The sequence below is a fragment of the Cibotium barometz genome, chromosome 6, assembly GCF_041138505.1.
Source record: "Cibotium barometz isolate CiBa-2024 chromosome 6, ASM4113850v1, whole genome shotgun sequence".
In the NCBI taxonomy this organism is placed as follows: domain Eukaryota; kingdom Viridiplantae; phylum Streptophyta; class Polypodiopsida; order Cyatheales; family Cibotiaceae; genus Cibotium; species Cibotium barometz.
In genome coordinates, this window is record NC_141051.1 from 60,601,885 (window position 1) to 60,622,478 (window position 20,594).

Consider the following 20,594-nt stretch of genomic DNA (forward strand, 5'->3'; position numbering starts at 1 on the left):
AACTATCGCAGAGCCTCTTCCAAAAATCTGAGAGAAACCGCTGTGAGAGGCCCTGTGACTGTGAGTGTACTGTTGTTGCCAGGGCGCCCTCAACCTCGGGCATGTGAATCTTGCAGCCTAGCCGCGTGGTGTATGCGAAGAACGGGTTATCTAGAGTCTCCTCCCGGTCAGCAGGATCATGCCAAGTCCATTCCCACAGGTCCCACTGGAGGTGTGTGAGGGGCCAACTCTCCCAAATCCATAATGGCAAAGTCTCTCCTTGGCCACCTTGGCCGGTGGGGAGTCAATGTGCCACTCATGTGCCCGAAATCCGATCACCCTCACCCTTTGTAAGGTGTAGCCAGTGAAATCATCCGGAGGGGGCTCTGATCTCTCTAATCTGCCATGGAGTCCAATAGAAGCACAACTCTCATCCATGCCGTGGACTGCCATGAGAATATCATGCTTACTAAACACGCCTAGCCACTGCGGGGGGTCGGGTCTGGGATAGGGGTGAGCTACTCCTGGGGAATAGGAGAGTCGATGTCAAGGCTTGAGTCTTGCTCTACCTCGGATTCTCGTGAGCTTCGGAGGGAAGCTGTCTGAATGCAGGCCAATCTCCAAGGGACGTGGTAGGTTCTATGCTCAACGCTCCCCATGATACATGAGGTCGGGCCCCCAACATATGGCCACTGGGTAAATGGATTAGGGGGTTTGAGATCAAGGGTTGCCAAAGATGCTTCTCTGAGGCTACTGGAGCTAACTGCTGAAGGGCTGGCCTGAGGTGATCTCAAGCTCGGAGTAGGCTGGCTGCAAATGTGTCGTCAAAAGGTGGGCTAAATCCGTTGGCCCACATCTCTGTGAATATCCATCTGGTGCTCTGTGGCCAGGGGCCCCCAAGGCTCAGAGTATGGGCTGAAATCTGGGCCAAGAGGAAGCCCTTCGAAGGCTCATCACCTGGAAGAAGTCCCACCTTGGCCTGGGTAGGCCTCCCATCACTGCCGGCCCACAAGAAGTTCCGGATCAACCGCTGTACCTGATCAATGCATGCTCGGGAGAAGGCCCAACAAGAAGTAATTTACCACATGGTGGCAAGAGGGACTTGGTTTGCCACCACCACTCAGCCGGCTAAGGAGAGCCTCGCAGAACTCCAGTACAAAAGTACTGCCTAGAAGAAGAGGGCGAGCTGCTACTCCGGGGAGATATCGATACCCACTTGGCATCCCAGATAGTGGATTGGAGTGCCCTCTTAGGATCCACTGGAAAGCCTCAACTGGACACGAAGTCGGGTGGGTGTAGAGCCTACCCAAAAACTATTGGATTATATCATCTCCAGATGGTCTACATCATTATTTTCATGCTTGTATTGGCCATTTATGAGACCGTGCATTGGCATATCTTAGCAAATATTATTCAGCATTTTTCTACCATTTTAAAGGTACTTTTCAGCATTTATATAGCATTTTATGCCACTGTGCTGCTGTCGGCCTGCCACAGCTGGCCGACCAGCATATGGGGGAGTATATAAGGGCTGACCCCCCTTTCCCCTAGTTTATCTCATTCTTTTGCATCTAGTTGAGGTCATTAGCAGCTGCTTTTTCTTCTTACCATTGTACAGCACCTACGGGCTTCCCTTGTGCTGCTTAGTTTTCAGCAATAAACATCAGTTTCCAGCATTTACTGGGCTTGTACCTGCCACCTGGGCCTACATCTGTGTTTTCTATTTGCTTCACTTTCTTTCATGGTATCAAAGAAAAACGCTGACTTGTGAGCAACAAAGAGCTGTGTTTTCTGTTTTGGAGCAGAGGTTTCGACAGTTTGCTACATTTTCTGCAGACTTCAGCGTAGAAGGGGCTGCGTTTTCTACAGACTTCAGCGTAGAAGGGGCTGCGTTTTCTTCCGGGAGCAGAGGCTTCCTCAAGATTGCTGCGTTTTCTTCATCTGACAATTGGGACTTTCGTATTTCTGAATTTTCAGTCAACCTTAGCATAGGGCTTGCGTTAGAAGCATTATTAGCATGAAGGCATACATGGGCATAAGTACAAGTGCGTACTTGCAGCCCTACATTATGCCATGGGCAGCCCATGCCTCATGGGCACTCTTGGGCAGCCCATCCAGGCTGTAGAGCATAGTCGGCAGTCCCTAGGGGGTATGAAGGACAGGCCGACAGCAGCTAAAGAGCATCTGTAGCAGGTTGTGGACAGAAGTGCTGTCGGCCAGTATAGAAGGGACAGCATGATAAATTGCACAGCATTTAATGTTGTCAAATAGCATTATTTTGTCACATAGAGCAGGCCGACAGCTTTTGAAGTGGCCGACCAGCAGCATTATACCATATATAAGCAAATGCTTGGTATTCAGCATAAATCATCAAGTATAAAAATCAGAATTCAGCCCATCAAATCAGAATTCAGTTCATTGAAGCCCCTCTTCAGCATTCAAATTTCAGCCAGCATATGTGCAGTCCTACAGCCATCCTGGACTTGATAAGTGGCCCAGGAGAGTCTTCTATAGCGCCCTTGGATTGGTGGATTCTTAGCCGACGTAAGGTGTTCCTCGTCCTTGTGTTGGGCAATCATAGCTCTTGTTCTCAAGCATTGTACAGAAGTTCTCCAAAGAAGTAATATAAGAAAATACTCCTGCTTGGAGGGGGGGCCCTTCGGTGGGTATTTGGGACCCAATACTGTGGTGTCTACATTCTCTTCTCTCTCTCTACTCAATGAATGGATGCTAAAGATATCACCAAAGCAAAGGTTTAAAGAAAGCTTGTTGCGTGTTACCACGGTCAACCTTAGTGCATGTAACAGTCCCAAGAGTCACCTAGGGCTTAGGCTAGCCCTTAAGGCACTTGGGACAGGCTTGTTGGACCCCAGAAGGCTTGTCGGCCAGCACTGTAGCTCACATGTGGGAAAAGGGGCACCTTTTATGCTGATCATTCAGGTCGTGGGCTGATAGAAACAGGCCGACAGCCTTTGATGCTAACTGACCGGCAGGTTTAGGGCCTAGATAAGCATGGGGCAGCAAGAGGCATAAAGTTTAAACCATCTCATACTCTGCAAGTGCTGATGGTCCAGGGCTGTAGACAAGCCAAGTGAAGGGCGAAAGCAAGGTGGAAAGGTGTAGTCTGTAGATCAAGGGACTCTGCTGAAAGGACTCAGCCAAGGGAAGCTGTCCAAAGTCAGTCCAGGCTATTCACAGCCAGAAAAAGTCTGTTATTCTACTCATTCAATAAAGGAAATACACCATACGTGGTGGGGGCCCTTTAGAGGGTATGTGTGTGTGTGAGTGCGCGCCCGCGCGCACTCTTATCTTCTCTACATTGTGCTATTCATAGCCAAGAACCAAGGGCTGAAAGTATTTATCAAAGTATAATCCTCGTTTGTAAGCTTCCGCAAGTTACAAGATTCACGAGACATTGAACCACAAATATATGCCTGTGTATTGTAGCTATAGTCCTTACTTTTGATGAGTGGCACATGTTATAAATGGCTCCAGTTTTTTTAAAGAAAGTGGCACATGTTATAAATGGCTCCAGTTTTTTTAAAGAAAGTGGTGTTGATGATGTGCAGGTCTGATGTTCTGGGCCAAGTTATGCCTCTTGTTGGGAGAGATTGGAGCCAGTCTGGAGTTACACGCCTTTTTTCTGCCATCAAGGTAAGATTGATGGCCTCTCATTCATGTTTCCATATTAAAAAGAAAAGGTCACATTGTAATTGGAAACACAACGTTGGAAGTAGTTGAACTTAGTTTTAAAAGAGGTGTTGGTACTGTAGGTGTGTATTTCCGATGGTTTACAGAGTGTACACATTGGTGAAAAGGCTGTATTTGTAACAGATCTGGATTTGTCACTTAAAAAAGTGACAGAACCCTTATATAATAAATGGTGTAAATGGATTACTAATTAATGACACATATGTTGCACCTTACTCAACAAAGTTATAAGCTAACAGACGTGAGATCTTTTCAGTGCAGTCCTGCCATTATGTCCTTTTCTGAACATCACGTGCCCTTAAAGCTTGTCTTGGATCAAGGGGACCATTTCATTTTTCCACCTTGTGAAATTTAGAGTAATCCTCACTGAGTTCTGGACCTTACACAGGATCTTCAAAGCTTCTTGTGGCTCACAGTGTGCTACAGCAATGCTAGGATGCTTTTTTGGACACCAGTGGAACAATCATGCTCTTAAGAGCCTTATATTTTGGGGAGTCTTTACTGTGATTTGTGTTGCTAGTGCTGGTGTTGATGATTGTATTTGGCTGCATCAGAGGAGAGGGGTGAAGAAGCTTGGGCATCTGCTCTGCTGCAACTTTGGAGGCCTGAACCCTCCCGGATCTCGAGCTGATGAGTGAAGGGTTTGGGTCGCCGGGAGCGGGGGTGTCTGGCTCCCTATAGGGACTGTGCTCTCTCTTGAAGAACTCCCTGGGTGCGTGATGCCAGCCTGCAGTGGGTCTGGAGGGTGCTCAATCAATGGGGATGTGTAGCGCTGCACGCTGAGTGCCAGCTGGGGCTCTTTGCTGGGGGCCAAAGAACTTAGTGATAGATGTCTGTGGTATCCCGCATCTTGGGTTGCCTCAATAGTCTGTCTTTGTGGGGCCTCAACTCCAAGAGGTATACTCCCAAGCATCTCTGATCTCTGTAATGCATCACCCGTGACAAGGGCCCGAACCCCTCCTAAAGAGACAGTGGTAGCTTCGGCGTATCTCATGGTAAACTGGGCATCTAAGTATGTAATGCTCCCAGTACTACATAGCATGCATACCCGTCTGGCTCGTGTTTCTGCAAACTCTTGGTTGAATCTGAATCAAGACAATGTTGATGGCATGTAGCAATATGGGCACCAGTGTCTGGGCCAATGGCTAGCCTCTGTTGAAAGATATGATCTACATTAGTTGTAGGCACACCACCTTAGGATGGTGGATTTAGTACTTGGAGACCTTAGACTATGATTTTATTAATCATAGTTCACTTGGGTAACATTAGGGACTCAAGTAGTGTGTGGACTAGGTCCACTAGGCATTGCAAGTAGTGTGTGGACTAGGTCCACTAGGCATTGCAAGTGGATGCAAGTGGCATGACAACTTGCTCTAGGCGCCTTCTTCTCTCCAAGTGTATAAATACCCCCTTGCCTTTGTGGGTAGACACTTCTTATTGTATCCTATGTGGTGGATTCCTTTGTGGAGAGCAATGGTAGTGAACCTTTGTGGTACCAACACTCTTGTCATATGTCTATTCTTTGTGCAAGTTTTTCTTTCCATGATACTTAGGACATGGACTTGTTGTATACAGATTTGTCTCATAGGCCAATATGGCCTTCCATAGACATTAATATATCTTTTCTTTCTTTCTTTTCTCATGTAGCATCTTGTGCTAGAGACAAGCCATCTATTCTTGGTCTCATAAGCTATTGCTTAAGAGTGGTCAATTGTTGGTATATTTTTTTGTCTATTTGGATTTATGATTCATTGCTAAACTAATTAGATTTAAGATTGGGTTAAGCTCTTGCTTAGTGGGAAAAGCTTCCTAATCTTTTCACATCTTATCAGAGCCCCCCTTCTTGGGAGTGTTGCTTGTCATAATGGGAGAGGGAGCATTTGTGAATTTAAGTGTTATGGGCAACTACTTTGTGTTGGAGGTCTCTTTTTTTCATTGCTCTAACTAAGTGGGATATTTAGAGTGATTAAGCCTTCCTAATCTTTGTGTGAGAGGGATTAAGAATCTTTATGATTATCTAGTGGGTAATGTACAACTACTCGTTCTATTGTGTATGGCAAACATAGCGTGAGAGAGGGAAACATAGTTATATAGTCTTGTTGGTTGACTACCATGAGTATATAACATGCACGTTCCTAAAAGGTGAATTTGGGCATGTTCTTGGATTCATCTAGGTATATAATTCAGCCGTATTAGTAGACATGTAGATTTCACATTGTGAAGTTTTCGTCCGAGTTGTGGCCAGTTGATTTTGTGCTAATTCTTTCTATCTTTAGCAGTGCATTTGTCCTATCAACTACTTATTTGCTGTCTTTCTATTTGCTACTTCCCTTAGTGCTAGGCTTCATTATGGCTGAGTCTGCCCTGCATCTCCGGAGGTTTGACAGAAACTCAGTACGAAGGTCTTTGTGTGAATATATGCCCTTGTGTGTGTGTGTCTTAGGAGTGCGTGTGTGAGAGCATATCTTGATATAGAGCTCTATACCCACTATTGGGCATTGATGACGTTAGTGGGGATGTCGTAGTATATAGTCCATACTATGCATAATGGAGTTGATAGTTATATAGTCTTGTGGGTTTACTACCATGAGTATATAACATGCACGTTCCTAAAAGGTGAATTTGGGCATGTTCTTGGATTCATCTAGGTATATAATTCAGTCGAATTAGTGGACATGCAGATTTCACATTGTAAAGTTTTCGTTCGAGTTGTGGCCAGTTGATATTGTGCTGATTCTTTCTATCTTTAGCGGTGCATTTGTCTGATCAGCTATTTATTTGCTGTCTTTCTATTTGCTACTTCCCTTAGTGCTAGGCTTCATTATGGCTGAGTCTGCCTTGCATCTTCGGAGGTTTGACAGAAACTCAGTACGAAGGCGTGTAAATATATGCTCTTATGTGTGTGTGTGTGTGTATGTGTGTGTGTTTGTGGAGTGCGTGTGTGAGAGCATATCTTGATACAGAGTTCTACACCCACTGTTGGACACTGATGACGTTAGTGGGGATGTCGTAGTATCTAGTCCATACTATGCGTAATGGAGTTGATAGTTACATAGTCTCGTGGGTTGATTACCATGAGTATATAATATGCACGTTCCTAAAAGGTGAATTTGGGCATGTTCCTGGATTCATCTAGGTATATATTTAAAAAGAAGATCAACGATGTATGTTATCGGTTGGACCTTCCAGATCATTGGAGGATACATAATGACTTCCATGTGAGTTTATTGAAACCATATACAGGACCACTCCTAGAGGAGCCCGTGTTGGAGGATCCACCAGAGGTGGAAGAGTAAGAAGAAATTTTGCATTCAAAACAGATTGTGTTTCACTTTGTGAGAAAAAGAGGAAAGATAGTGGACAGAAAATTCCTCTTGAAATTCAAGAATTATTCGCCATTGGATGCGAAATGGATGGCAGAGGAGTACTTCAAGAACTATCCAGAGATACTTCAAGCTTATGAGGAAGCGGTTGGTCCATATGTATTTGAAGTAGAGACATAGACGTCTTCAGAACAAGACAAATTCAAGAGGGAGAGATTGTATTGCTAGCCCTCTTCATTGTATATACATACTGGAATGTAATTGATCATTATTTTTCTTATGTAATGGTTGATTGGACATTCTCTAGTTTGGGTCGGTTGCATACCAAATGACCCAAGGAGAGAGATTTGTTTTTCGGTGGCAGTGATGCCAGGTGACCCATTGGGCAGCCTTTGTGCCATATGCCTTGGATTTCACAGTCGGGCAGTCATAGTGACAAGATAGCCGAGATGATTGTGTTGGATTTAATAGTCAGGTGGTCAGTGCGACTAGATGGCCCAGATGATTGTATTGATGAACACTCGGGCGGTCATAGTGACCAAATGGCCCAGATGATTGGTTATGATTGACTGAGTGGTTTTCTTGGGGAGCCAGATAGCTTAGGAGCGGTTTCGGACGAGACAAGATACTTGACCATGACAGGACAATTTATAAACAGAAGGATCTTTACATATGCATTGCATACTTATGTATGTTTGAATTTCTTTGACTTGTGTGCGTTGTTTTTGATGTGTGGACAATGCTTGGATTTATGGCATGTGATAGTCCACTGGGCTCCATACTACTTGGCCAATACCTGGAATACGCGAATGATGCATATCTGTTTGTTGACTACATTGTATCTAATTTTTGCAGGAGGTGAATATGGATTTCTTTTATGTAACACACGTGACAGGTCATGAAGAAAAACCATCAAAGATAAGCTATTGGTCAAAGATAAGGCATTGAGATGTTGCCAGATGAGCAGATGATATCACAGATATGGGGGATGTCCACATGCATAAGCTCACCAGATGGGGCTAGTACTTGGAACATATGGATATGCTTGGTACACTTGTGCTCCGCAGTTGAGGACAACTGCAATATAAGAGGGAGGGAATGTAACTATTTGGCCTTCCTAGTACTTTATCTCATGATGGAACCCTTGCCAAGACACTGGACTGGCGGAAGAAGGTACGGGGATAGGGACCATAAGGCTTGCACATGGAAAAGCACCAGTTTTGATCAAAAAGCATAGAAAAGCAAAAAGTCAAACTGAGTTGACTGCAAGCCAAGAGCATCACTGGCAAGAGGGGATTGAGTAGGACCAAAAGGCAAAAGTTGCTTTTTCAAAAAGCAACTCTAGGGCCAAAAAGCAAGGCCCTAAAGTCGGAAAAGCAAAGCACAAAAGCACTTGGGAAAAGCTGGCCTTATCAAAATAATATTTTATTGTATAAAGTGAAAAAGAGGAAAACGAAGCAAAAAGTAAAACAAAAGCAAAGCAAAAAGAAAAACGAAAACATGGCTAGCTTTTTGGGCAAAAAGCAAGACCCCTCTCAGGTATTAAACAGGCATGAACCTCTCTTGATCATCATCATCCAAGTGAGGAGTTTATTTCATCGTTGCCTGTTGCTGCTGTTCAGATTCCAGAACATCGCTAACGTATCTAGTGTCATGCCATTAGCTATCTGTACGTTGTATGGATCCGTATAGTTGTACGGAACTGTGTTCTGCCTACTGATTTGCGCCGAACTGTGTCCCACCGCCTACTGATCTGCGACTGAACTGTGATCCCGCTTGCTGATTTGCACCGACTAGGCTGTTGTTGCTTGTTGATCAGCACCGAGTGGGTAGCTATCGCCTATTGATCTGCACCGTGCATCTGTTGCCGCCTGTTGATGTAGCTATTGCCGTACAGCTGCTGTCGCTTGCTGTTTTACACCATCTAGCGGTTGCCGTATTCTCACGTGGACCTAATTTGGTCTGTACGCCTTTGTACGGCCTTTTGGGCCGTTTCTACTCCAGATTGGGTGTCAAATTTGCTGTTGAACATCATAACTTCATTATCTACTTTTATCACTTACAAGCTTGGGATATGTTGGATTTGGTACTAGCACGGTGAGGGATCTTGTGGGTCATTCCCATGGTGTGGTCAATAAAAAGGATCTCGTGCCTCGACATCGACTACGACATTGGTTTCTACATCAGTATATTTGTTTGCTTTTGTATTCATTGATGTATTGATTTTGGCTTGCGAGCTTGTGGATTGTTCTTGAATAAATTCTTGAAAGGGGGCGGGGCTTGTTCCCTGCTCAATGTGTGTGTGTCATGTGCAAAGTTCTCTAAACCCTACTCTCTCCCTTGCTCTATCTTCTCTCTCTATTTTCTATCTCTTGGATACGTGGTGGAATCTGTCATAAAATACCCCGTTGGGTTTACAAGACATCCGACAGTGGCCACATCTAGCTATGAGGCTGAGTACAAGGCAACATTTACAGCTACCATCGAGTGTGTATGGCTCAAATGCCTTTTGGCGTTGGACAATAGTCCTCCACTCCTATCTACACTGACTCTCAGAGCGTATTGGCAGTTGCGAGGAACCTAGTGTTTCATGCTCGCACAAAGCACATTGAGGTGCATTACTATTATGTCAAGGAGAGGCTCCATGCAAGAGAGATCAGCTTGGTGTATGTCTCTACACATGATAATATGACATATTTGTTTACGAAGGTTTTTCCTTGTGAAAAGCTTGAAGCCTTTTGGGGATTGATTAGCCATACCCTTGTACATGTTCACATCATCACTCTAGGAGGGTTTGTAGACATCTATGTCATGGGCAGGGGTTTGTACTATGTAGACATCTATGTCATGGGCAGTGGTGTGTGAACCCTCTTATTTCACTTATGGGGTGTTTTGTACCTGGTGTACTCATTCCAAGCAATATCTAATAGACATGTGTGCTCTCTCTTCCTTATGGTTGCTTCATTGTGTATGTGTGTACTGCTACTGCTTACCCTAATACAAGTTCTACATAAAAAGCCACCTCATGTGAATCCTCTTGGAGTTGTTTCCGCAAAGCTGAAATCTATTGTACGCCAAGAAAGAGACAAGTTGTCAGCTACTTCTCACCATGCCTCTTCCACATATGGTATACCATCTCATAGGTATGCTTCTTCACTTCTAGGTGCAAATTACAGGAGTGTATATGAGGATGGAACTGTAGCGCTATGTTCCACGTCCAAATAAAGGAAAGAGAAGGGTTGAAATAGATGAAGAGGATGTGAATAATTAGAAAAAGGCTAAAGAGTTTACAACAAGAGACAAATCCGTGAAGTTTGAGTGAACTCCTTGCCTGAAAACTAGCTGAATTTTGTGACCTCTGTAAGAAATCCACTAAGGCTGATTCTAAGGGGAGGGGTGATGTGTCCAAGGCACCCAAGAAGAAGAGAAAATGCCAGACTTGTCTTCAGCAGTGGGGTTTGTTTATGACATGGCTTTGGATCATTATGATAATTTTTACCAGCATGATTGTTTAAATCATGGGCTCCCTATAACAACCTGGAAAGTGAATCACAAGTTTTTCATGGATGTGTTTGGAAAGGATTGCCAAATAATTGGGCTGTAGCAAGAGTAGTCTCTCGTCAAATCTGTTTTTGCTTCATGGAAAGTTTTGGATGCAGGAAGCTTATGCTGCTGTGATGCTCTCATACTGTGACATTTCATGTTATTGATTTGGCCTTTCAGGAAAATGGATATGAGGTGTTGTTCTTGAGTGCCCGTGCTATTTCACAGGCATATATTACTCGACAATTCCTTGTTAATTTAAAACAGGCATGTACGAAATTATTGCTTCCTTTTGAGCCTAGGTGTGGTTCAAATGCCATTTCACTGATGCATGGTTCACTTTTTTTTTTTTTTTTTTTTTTTTGGGGGGTTCTGAAGGATGGGGAAACGCTTCCAGAGGGGCCAGTTTTTATTTCTCCTGATGGTTTGATACCAGCACTGTACCGAGAAGGTGATATTACTGCGTCCTTTCGGCACTTCATCTTGCTTTATCTTATTAGACCTTTAGCTTGGTTTGATGATTTTTTGAAGGACTACTTTTAATTATAAAGTGCATGTAAAGCGGAGTTATTATTTATGGCAGTATAAAATAGAGACGTGCATTTTATCTGTATTTTTTGAGGAATAGCAAGTTGGGTTCTAAGGAGGTTTGAGCTATAAATTGTAGTGTTTTACGTCATATGCCTGCATCTGTGCCTTCACGTTGAGTACCAGCGAATCAGCCAAGTGGCTTATCATCCACGATGTGACACGCTAACTGTGGGGAAGTGTGCTTACTCTGTGATTAACAGTAAGCATGGTAGATGAAGGCTAAATGGAACTACTTGCAAAACTACAATAGCATATTCCAAAACATGAATACGTACGGGCTACAGCGATGATCTTGGATCTTGACCGAAACCAATAGAACTACTTGCAAAAATACGATAGACAAGAGATGTAAACGCTAATCTAGTGTATGTTCCAAAACATGAATATGTACAGCGATGATCCTGCTACACCGCAGATTGCCTTCTTGATGATCCACAATGTGCCTTTACTGCTTTGCTTCTGGTCTTGCAGACTGGCAAATGCACGCTTATAGGGATTTGATAGTATTTCATATGCTTGGTCGGCCATGTCTTTTTCGACCGAGAATATCATGCAAAAGGGCATTAAACATGTTCATGTTGTACCCAATGTGTGCCATTCGTTGGTGCATGACCTGGACACCTTTGGGTGCCTATTGGATTGTCCAAACATCCCAAATTGAACCATATCCCTTTGAACGACTTGTGCATGAGATGCATTGTGTAGCTTCCTCTATTGTCATGACTCAACACAAAATGAAAGAAAGAATTCTTTGTATCCTTTGTAATAATTATACTTTCTTCTGTGTTTTTCATGTTTTCCTTTGAAGTTGGATATTTTTGAATAAGCAAGAAAATTTATTCATTTGGATAGATTCATTCATAGGAGCTGGCTACTATTGGCCATAGGTCATGGTGGGTCCACGCAGTGGGCCAAAACATGGATAGTGCACACTTCCACCTATATGACTTGATTGAATGCCTATGGCTGGAACTCAAGCATAACAGGATCAAGCTCGCACATAGAAAGGATTGATGCCTTGGAGTGTGGGCTAGATCCGCTAGAATAGACAGTTACAATCGATAAGATGGCATGACAAATTAAAGTCTATGTTAGAGTGATTGCTTGATTTTCATTTTACATGAGTTAGATGCGTCAGATTGAAAAACCATTACTGTTTTGTGAATGTGGATGGAAAGAGCTTTCATTTGACTCCCATATTGGGGGGTCCCTAAAATCTAGGGCTTGGTCCTAAAAAATAGGGACCTCGGTTTGCCCTAAAAAGGCTAACCCTAAAAAATAGGGATTTCCTAAATTTAGGAATCACTTTCTATATTTAGTAATTTTTACATCCTAACTGTGCTTGCTAAATTTGAAGGTTTCTATTTTTGCCAGTTGACACCTCACCACAGAAAGTTCTAGAAGAATGGACAAGTGTCCCAACGCTAGTCACGTGAGTTTCCAAGTGTCCCTCCACTTGTCCCACTTTTGAACATGTGGCTGCACACTGTCTTTTTCAGCTTTACTTTCCCTCTTAAGCTTTGAAGGTCTCTTTTCCTATAAATACAGCCCTTTCCCTCTCATTTTACACACTACTCCCTTGCTGAAAATCAGTCCCTACTCACCCCAAAGCAACCCACACCACTTGGACACAACCCTTACCTCTCCATCAACGCTTCCACATGATGTAACTACTCCATCTTCCACCCTTTCCCATGCTGTCCATAATTACAGCAAGTCCGTAAATGAGTTTTCAGCTCTCTTAGAAGTCCAATTTCAGTTTTATTATCTCTCTATTTCCTTTATCTTTGGATCAAGTACAAAGTTACAGCCATTGTATAAATCTACATCAACAAGAAGGCTGATTACTCCCTTCCGTTCGGGCTTCTCATATCACCTATGTATTGTAAGAAAATGCATTTGCAAACTTGCTAGTTTTTGTGTGTTCATTAGCATAGACTTTTGCATGGTGTGAGAGTGTGAAGATTACTTCTTGAGGTTGATTGTTGGTTTGAGCAGAAATATATTCCCATTTGGGGGAGGGGGGGTGCCCATCTTCAACCCTCAATTTGGCTCTATCATATTTCTCTCAACTTTACTCCCAATATGTGTTGTTATCTCATGCGCATGTGCTGTAATTAATTTCAGCATTGAGTTTATTTGAAGTTAGCTCTTTATTCATCTATTTCACGTGTAAAATAACCATAAAAAATAAACGGAAATATTAGTTGTTAAGCATACCACGTTGTTCAGGGCGCTTACAATGGTATCAGAGCTTCGGCTTGATCCTATACCCCTACACTGGTAGCGCTTGCAATTAGTATTTTCTTTATTTACGTGTGTGGTGTGACTTTACACTTTGCATTTACTTGTTTTCATATTCATACCCATCCACATGGAGACTCAAGCTACCCACGAAAACCATGTGGGACAGGAGAGCACTCTTTTGAAAGCAATACAAAGCCTTCGAGAGGAAAATCAATTGATTCATCAACAACTCTCAAATATGGAGACTACTAGGAAGAATATTACGAAGAAGGAAAGAGGCTGATCAGCCTTAAAACAATCAAAAAGGCGTCGTCAAAGTTCCTCTTCATCAAGAACGTTTTCTTCTTCTTCTTCTTTTTCATCAGATGGGAGTTCACACCATAAATCCTTATCCTAGCTTGAAAAGAAGATCAAATTCAGTACGTATGATGGTTCTTGTAACACCGATCTTCTTAAGTTTATTCGCCAATTTTAAATTTTATATGGTCGTGATAACTATAAAGAAAAAGAAAAGATCAAGTTTGCAGCTCTTCATTTGACCGACTTAGCCCACACTTGGTGGACGGGGTTGGAATGCGACCATGCTGTCCCAAAATCCTGGAGGTCTTTTATTCGAATGCTCAAGGCCCAGTTTCTTCCCATCCATTTCAAAAGAGATGTGAAGATGGAGTGGGATCGGTTTTGGCAAAGAAAGATTGAGTCTCTTGATGATTATACAAAGAGATTTTGGGAGCTACTCTTGAAGGTTCAACACTTCAAGAAAATCAGCAACTCTGAAAAGATGAGGAAGTTCCAAGGTGGCCTACACTTCAGACTTCGTACTACTCTCAGTCATTATCACTGCTCCAATTTGAGAGAACTCATAGACCATGCACGGACATGGGAAATGGAGCATGGCAACAACAAGGTGCTTCAAAAGAATGAAAAGAAGAGGTCCTTTGACAAGGCAACCACTAAAGAAGGGGGAAAACAGCAGCAAAGGCAACCACCAACTCAAAAGAAGATGAGGCCTTATGGACCTTCCAATGCCCCTCAATTCCGCTCTAATATGTATCCCCAAACAAAGCAGATCTCTGAAGAAGAAAAGCAACACTGCATGAAAGAAGGGAAGTACTTCAAGTGTGGACAGCTAGGTCACATCTCCAAACATTGTCCCAACAAAGGACAAAACAAACCCTCCAACAATTCCATACCACAAGTCACAATCAATGTCATAGGAGATGTGGTGGGGAACACAACTCACACCCCAGAGATGCGCCAACTATTGAAGGCCAAATGCAAGGAAAGCAAGCTCTTTTCTTGATATACCTTGCAGCCAATGAGAACTTCATCTCTTGGTAATTAGCAAAAGATCTTGGCTAAGGAATGAAGATATGGATACTCCATCGGAACTGCACCAAGCTGTTCATCCTGATGATGGAGATGCAGAGAAGACAGTTGTACCATACATCGGCAAGCTGAAATTCCAACTACAAGGCTACAATGATCAAGATACCTTTTGCATCGCTGATCTTGATGGTTGTGATGTGATTCTTGGCATGCCTCGGAATCACAGGGTAGATTCAGCTCTCTACTCCTAGAAAAAGAAGGTGGAATTCAAGCATAGAGACAAGAAGTACGAAATTCAAGCTAGAGTAAGCGGAGACACCATACCAATGGTAAGCCATATGCAAGTCTCTCGAGCCATTAAAGATTGTGTGCAATGTTGTTTGATTTATGTGAATGATTTCCATAATAGAAAAGAAAATATGAGTGTTCAAAACCAAGAGCAAATAAAGCTTTCGGAAAAGTACAAAGATTGTTTTTCAAAATATCTTCCTTATCAACTTCCGCCAGAAAGCCCAGAAGACCATCAAATAGATATCATTCCTAGTAGCTCTCCTTCCAATCTTGCACCTTACTGTGTAAGTCGACCTCAACAAGAAGAGACAAGAAAACAAGTGGAGGACCTACTTAGTCGTGGTCTGATTAGGCCAAGTAGTTCTCCTTATTGCTCCCCAGTTCTCCTTGTTCAAAAGAAAGATGGCACATTTAGAATGTGCATTGATTATCGAGCTCTCAACAAGATCACTGTGAAGATCTGTTTCTCAATCCCAAGAATCGATGACATTCTAGATCGATTAGGAGGCTTTAGTCGGATCGACCTAAAGAGTGGCTATCATCAAATGAGGGTGGTACCACAAGATGTCCATAAGATTGCTTTCCGCACTTCATTTGGCCTTTATGAATTCTTGGTTGGTCCTTTTGGATTGACCAATGCACCGGCTACCTTCAACTGAATGATGGAAAGCATCTTCTGAGATCATCGCCAATATGTCGGTACATTCTTTGATGACATTCTTGTGTTTAGCAAGAACGAAGAAGAGCATCACCAACACTTGGAAGAGGTTTTGCAACTTCTTCAAGAACACCAGCTTCTAATCAATGGTAAAAAGAGTGAGTTCTTTATGGATAAGATAAATTATCATGGACATGTCATCGCTTCTGAAGGCATTCAAATGGATCTTGAGAAGATTACGAGCAGTTCTCAATCAAGAAGGCCATGCTGTGGCTTTTGAAAGTCGTCGGCTAAATGATGTACAGAAAAGGTATGACATTTATGAGAAGGGATTATTAGCTGTGGTACATGCCTCAAAGATTTGGAAGCATTATTTGTTAGGCAACGAGTTTCTAGTTAGAATTGATCATCAAAGCTTGAAGTATTTCAAAACTCAAAGGCATCTACAAGAAAAACATGCAAGATGGGAAAATTTCCTATCCATGTTTCATTTTCAGATTATACATACTCTTGGAAATCATAATGTAGTGGCAGATGCACTTTCTAGAGTCCCTCGAATTTCAGCCATGATAGTGGCCCATCATGAAGAGTTTCAGGAGATGCAGAACACATGAGAAAGATGCTGATTTTGCAGCTGTTTGGACAAATTTACAGCAAGGAGGGTCTCATAAAGATTACTTTATCAGAGACGGTTCTCTCTTGATGAATAATCGCCTTTGTATCACTCTTCCTCTTCGATAAAAAGAGTTGAGAGAAGGCCATTAGCCTCTATATGCAGGTCATCGAGGAAGGGCAACTACTTTGAGTGTACTAGAGTGTTTCTTCTACTGGTCCACACTTCAAAGAGACACCCATGACTTCAGAGAGTCATGCTTAGTTTGTCAAAAATCCAAGTATGATAGACAAATGACTCCTGGTTTACTGCAATCCTTACGAGTTCCAGATGCTCCTTGGGAATCCATCACTATGGATTTTATCTCAGGTATTCCAAGAACTCCACAAGGTCATGACATGATTTGGGTTATTATTGATAGATTCAGCAAGCAATCACATTTTATTCCTTGTCATAAAACACTAAAGTCTGCAGAAGCTGCACAGCTCTTTATCTAGCACATTTTTAGATTACATGGGATGTCTTCTGAAATAATATCTGATAGAGATTCTAAGTTCACAAGCAATTTTTGGCGGGCTTTATTTGAAAACTTGGGGACTACCTTGAAGTTTTCTTCTCCCTTCCATCGTCAAACTGATGGGCAAACAGAGGTCCTGAATCTCACACTCCTTGATATGCTCAAAGCTGATGTTAGTGAACATAAGACTCAATGGGAGAAATATCTTCCTTTGTTGGAGTTCACCTACAACAATACAATGCATTCATCTACATGAAAAGCTCCAAATGAGGCTATACAAAGTAAAGTGATTCCACCACCAATTGTTCGCACCAAAGATAAGATTTTTGCTGCTGCTGCTGATGAGTTTGCTTTAGATTTGAAAACAACATTGAATCAAGTGCGCTCCACAATCAAGTCGGCTCAGGAGCGACAAAAGAAGACAAGCGTCGAAAGCATTTGGTCTTCGAGAAGGGCAACTATATTTTACTGAAATTTGATAAAAGCCGTCTAAAGCAGGGAACCGACCAAACTTCATCTTTTCCAAAGTTGTCCAATAGATATTATAGGCCATTCAAAGTTATTGATAAGATCAATGAAGTATCTTGCAGGCTTGATCTTCCACCTCATTGGAAGATACATAATGCTTTTCATATAAGTTTGCTAAAGCATTATGTTGGACCAAAACTAGAAGAACCCATCATTGAAGATCCACCTTTGGTGGAAGAAACTGAACAAGTGCTAGAACCAGAACATATATTGTTTCACAAGGATCCGACCACCAGAAGTGGCTTTGTGACTTGGAAGTTTTTGCTTAAATTCAAAGATCTATCCTCAACAGATGCAAAATGGGTAGATGAAAAGTTAATGCAATCTTATCCAAGGATTCTTCAACCATATGAAGAAGCTTTTCAGCTGAGGATAACTGAATGAAAGCCAGAGGACTGTCACGACTCAACACAAAATGAAAGAAAGAATTCTTTGTATCCTTTGTAATAATTATACTTTCTATGTTTTTCATGTTTTCTTTGAGTTTAGATATTTTTGAATAAGCAAGAAAGTCCATTCATTTGAATAGATTCGTGCATAGGAGCTGGCTATTGGTGAGTGGCCATAGGTCATGGTGGATCCATGCAGTGGGCTAGAACATGGATAGTGCACACCTCCACCTATATGACCTGATTGGGCGCCTATGGCCGGAACTCAAGCAGAACAGGGTCAAGCTCGTACACAGAGAAAGGATTGATGCCTTGGAGTGGGGGCTAGATCCGCCAAAACAAGCAGCTACAATCGATAAGATGGCATGACTAGTTAAAGTCTATGTTAGAGTGATTTCTTGATTTCCATTTTACACGAGTTAGATGCATCAGATTGAAAAACCATTACTATTTTGTGAATGTGGACGGAAAGAGCTTTCATTTGACTCTCATATTGGGGGGTCCCTAAAATGAAGGGTCGGGCCCAAAAAAATAGGGACATTGGTTTGCCCTAAAAAGTAGGGATTTCCTAAAATTTACGAATTGCTTTCTATATTTAGTAATTTTTGCGTCCTAAGTGTGCTTGGTAAATTTGGAGGTTTCTATTTTTGCCAATTGACACCTCACCATAGAAAGTTCTAGAAGAATGGACAAGTGTCCCAACGCTTGTCACTTGAGCTCCAAGTGTTCTAGAAGAATGGACAAGTGTCCCAACACTTGTCACTTGAGTTTCAATTGTCCCTCCACTTGTCCCACTTTTTAACATGTGGTTGGACACTTGTCTTTTTCAGCTTTGCTTTCCCTCTTAAGCTTTGAAGGTCTCTTTTCCTATGAATACAATCCTTTCCCTCTCATTTTGCGCATAGCTCCCTTGCTGAAAATCAGTCCCTACTGTCCATAATTACAGCAAGTCTGTAAACGAGTTTTCAGCTCTCGTACAAGTCCAATTTCAGCTTTATTATCTCTCTTTTTCTTTTATCTTTGGATCAAGTACAAAGTTACAGCCATTGTACAACTCTACATCAACAAGAAGGCTGATAACTCCCTTCCGTTTGGGCTTCTCATATCACCTATGTATTGTAGGAAAATGCATGTGCACACTTGCTAGTTTTTGTGTGTTCATTAGTATAGACTTTTGCATGGTGTGTGAGTGTGAAGATTACTTCTTCTTCACTCTCAGGTTGATTGTAACTGAGCTCAGTCCTAAGGTACTTGGGCTGAGTAGAAATATATTCCTATTTGGGGGTGGGGGACATCTTCAACCAGCTCTTTATTCATCTATTTTACGTGTACAATAATCATCGAAAATAAACGGAAATATTAGTTGTTAAGCATACCACATTGTTCGGGGCGCTTGCATCTATAGGAGGAGTGAATGCATCTTCTTGGTCGAATTGCATTGTCATCACTTCAAATGAGTTGTTACATGCAAGGATCATCTCTATGTCCTCCATAGATCCACCTCAGAAAAAAGCATGGAAGTTAGTTGAAGAGTAATGAGAAATTTTGAGAATATACATGTTGTTAATATGATTTGTGAAGAATGCATTCTGCTCATTGAAATGGAAATGAGAAATTCCTCAAAACTAAATGATGAAGGTCCATGTCTAGATGCGAGGCCATTAACGCATGCATGTGAAAGCTCTACTACCCATATGTCTGGATTGTCCACCTAGGCATGTATGGCCATGCTCACTTCTGTCTTAAAATAGATAGACAATCCATGATCAAATTTAGTGATCATCTTTTGGTGAGTTGGAAGATGCCCAACCATGCAAACTAACATCCCTTCATGTATTGTGTTGAAATATACAAGTGAATAGGCTGTGTGTGCGGAAACAAGCCCTTGGCCAGAGGCTGGAAACGAGAATCTGTAAATGTGAGAGAACGTGTGAAAAGGTGAGAAGAATCTACTAGGAGAGAATAAAGGGTAGCATGAAGAGATTTAGGAGGTGTGGAGATATTCTGGGAGAGGTGGAGAGAATCAAGCAAAAGAGGTGGAGTGAATCAAGGAGAAATCAGTGGGATTGGATGCTTGGATGTAAATTCTATAAAATGAGGCATTGGCCTAATGAGAATTCGCTGGTTTTTGATTATCCATGTCTACATTAAGCTATTAGTTAATTGCTCACTAATCGCGTCTTAATTATCGTCTAATCTCTTTGTTAATGATATTGATTCTAGCATTTGATCCATCATAGCTCATCACATTGTTGTAATTTTAACATGGTATCAGAGCCTAGCCTAGAATCCATCAAGTTTATGAGCCCATTATCTAACTAATTAGGATTAGTAGATGATTAGAAAAGAATCACTTTTTTTTTTAATAGCTATTTTCAACTAGCCTTTTGTACCCCCAGTCAGTGGCGGGGCTTGATCTCCTTCCAGGAGCAACATTAGCTCAAGCCCTTGTAGCCATACATAGCTATCTCAGTAGTGCTCCAACCCATCCAAACAGAATCGCAAACCGTCTACTGGAGCTGCCGATTTTCGCTGATTTGCAGGCGTTGTTTTTCTGAGGAGAAATTGAAATCTCTACTGCTTCAGATCAAATGGGTCTAATTCCTCTTGGTCCTAGGGGGTTTCAAGGGTGCTCTACAAGCTGGTGAAGTCAGAATTTGATTTGATCAAGTTTACAGTGAGATCCAAGCTCTTCATCAAATCTGCAGGTGACTTTGGTAAAACAGAGATTAAGCATTCAATGTTTGGATAAATCTTGTGTTTCTTGGCTTAATCCTCTACTAGACTAATTGCTATTGATGGCCTTGAAAGGATTTGAGCTCATTTGAACTCTAAGGCCTCAGATCTGGGCTCCCCGCATACTCTTTTTTTTGCA

General features: G+C 42.1%; 1 protein-coding gene across 2 annotated transcripts in view; it reads left to right on the top strand.

Annotated features, from left to right (window-relative positions):
• LOC147637932 (phosphatidate phosphatase PAH1-like) overlaps positions 1 to 20,594 on the top strand; it is a 60,096-nt gene that overhangs the window by 26,581 nt on the left and 12,921 nt on the right. For both annotated transcript variants that reach the window (XM_086799774.1, XM_086799775.1), the window contains exons 4-6: positions 3,549 to 3,633; positions 10,737 to 10,823; positions 10,935 to 11,007. In XM_086799774.1, coding sequence (XP_086655900.1) covers positions 3,549 to 3,633; positions 10,737 to 10,823; positions 10,935 to 11,007 — 245 coding nt within the window. The remainder of the gene's footprint in view (positions 1 to 3,548; positions 3,634 to 10,736; positions 10,824 to 10,934; positions 11,008 to 20,594) is intronic.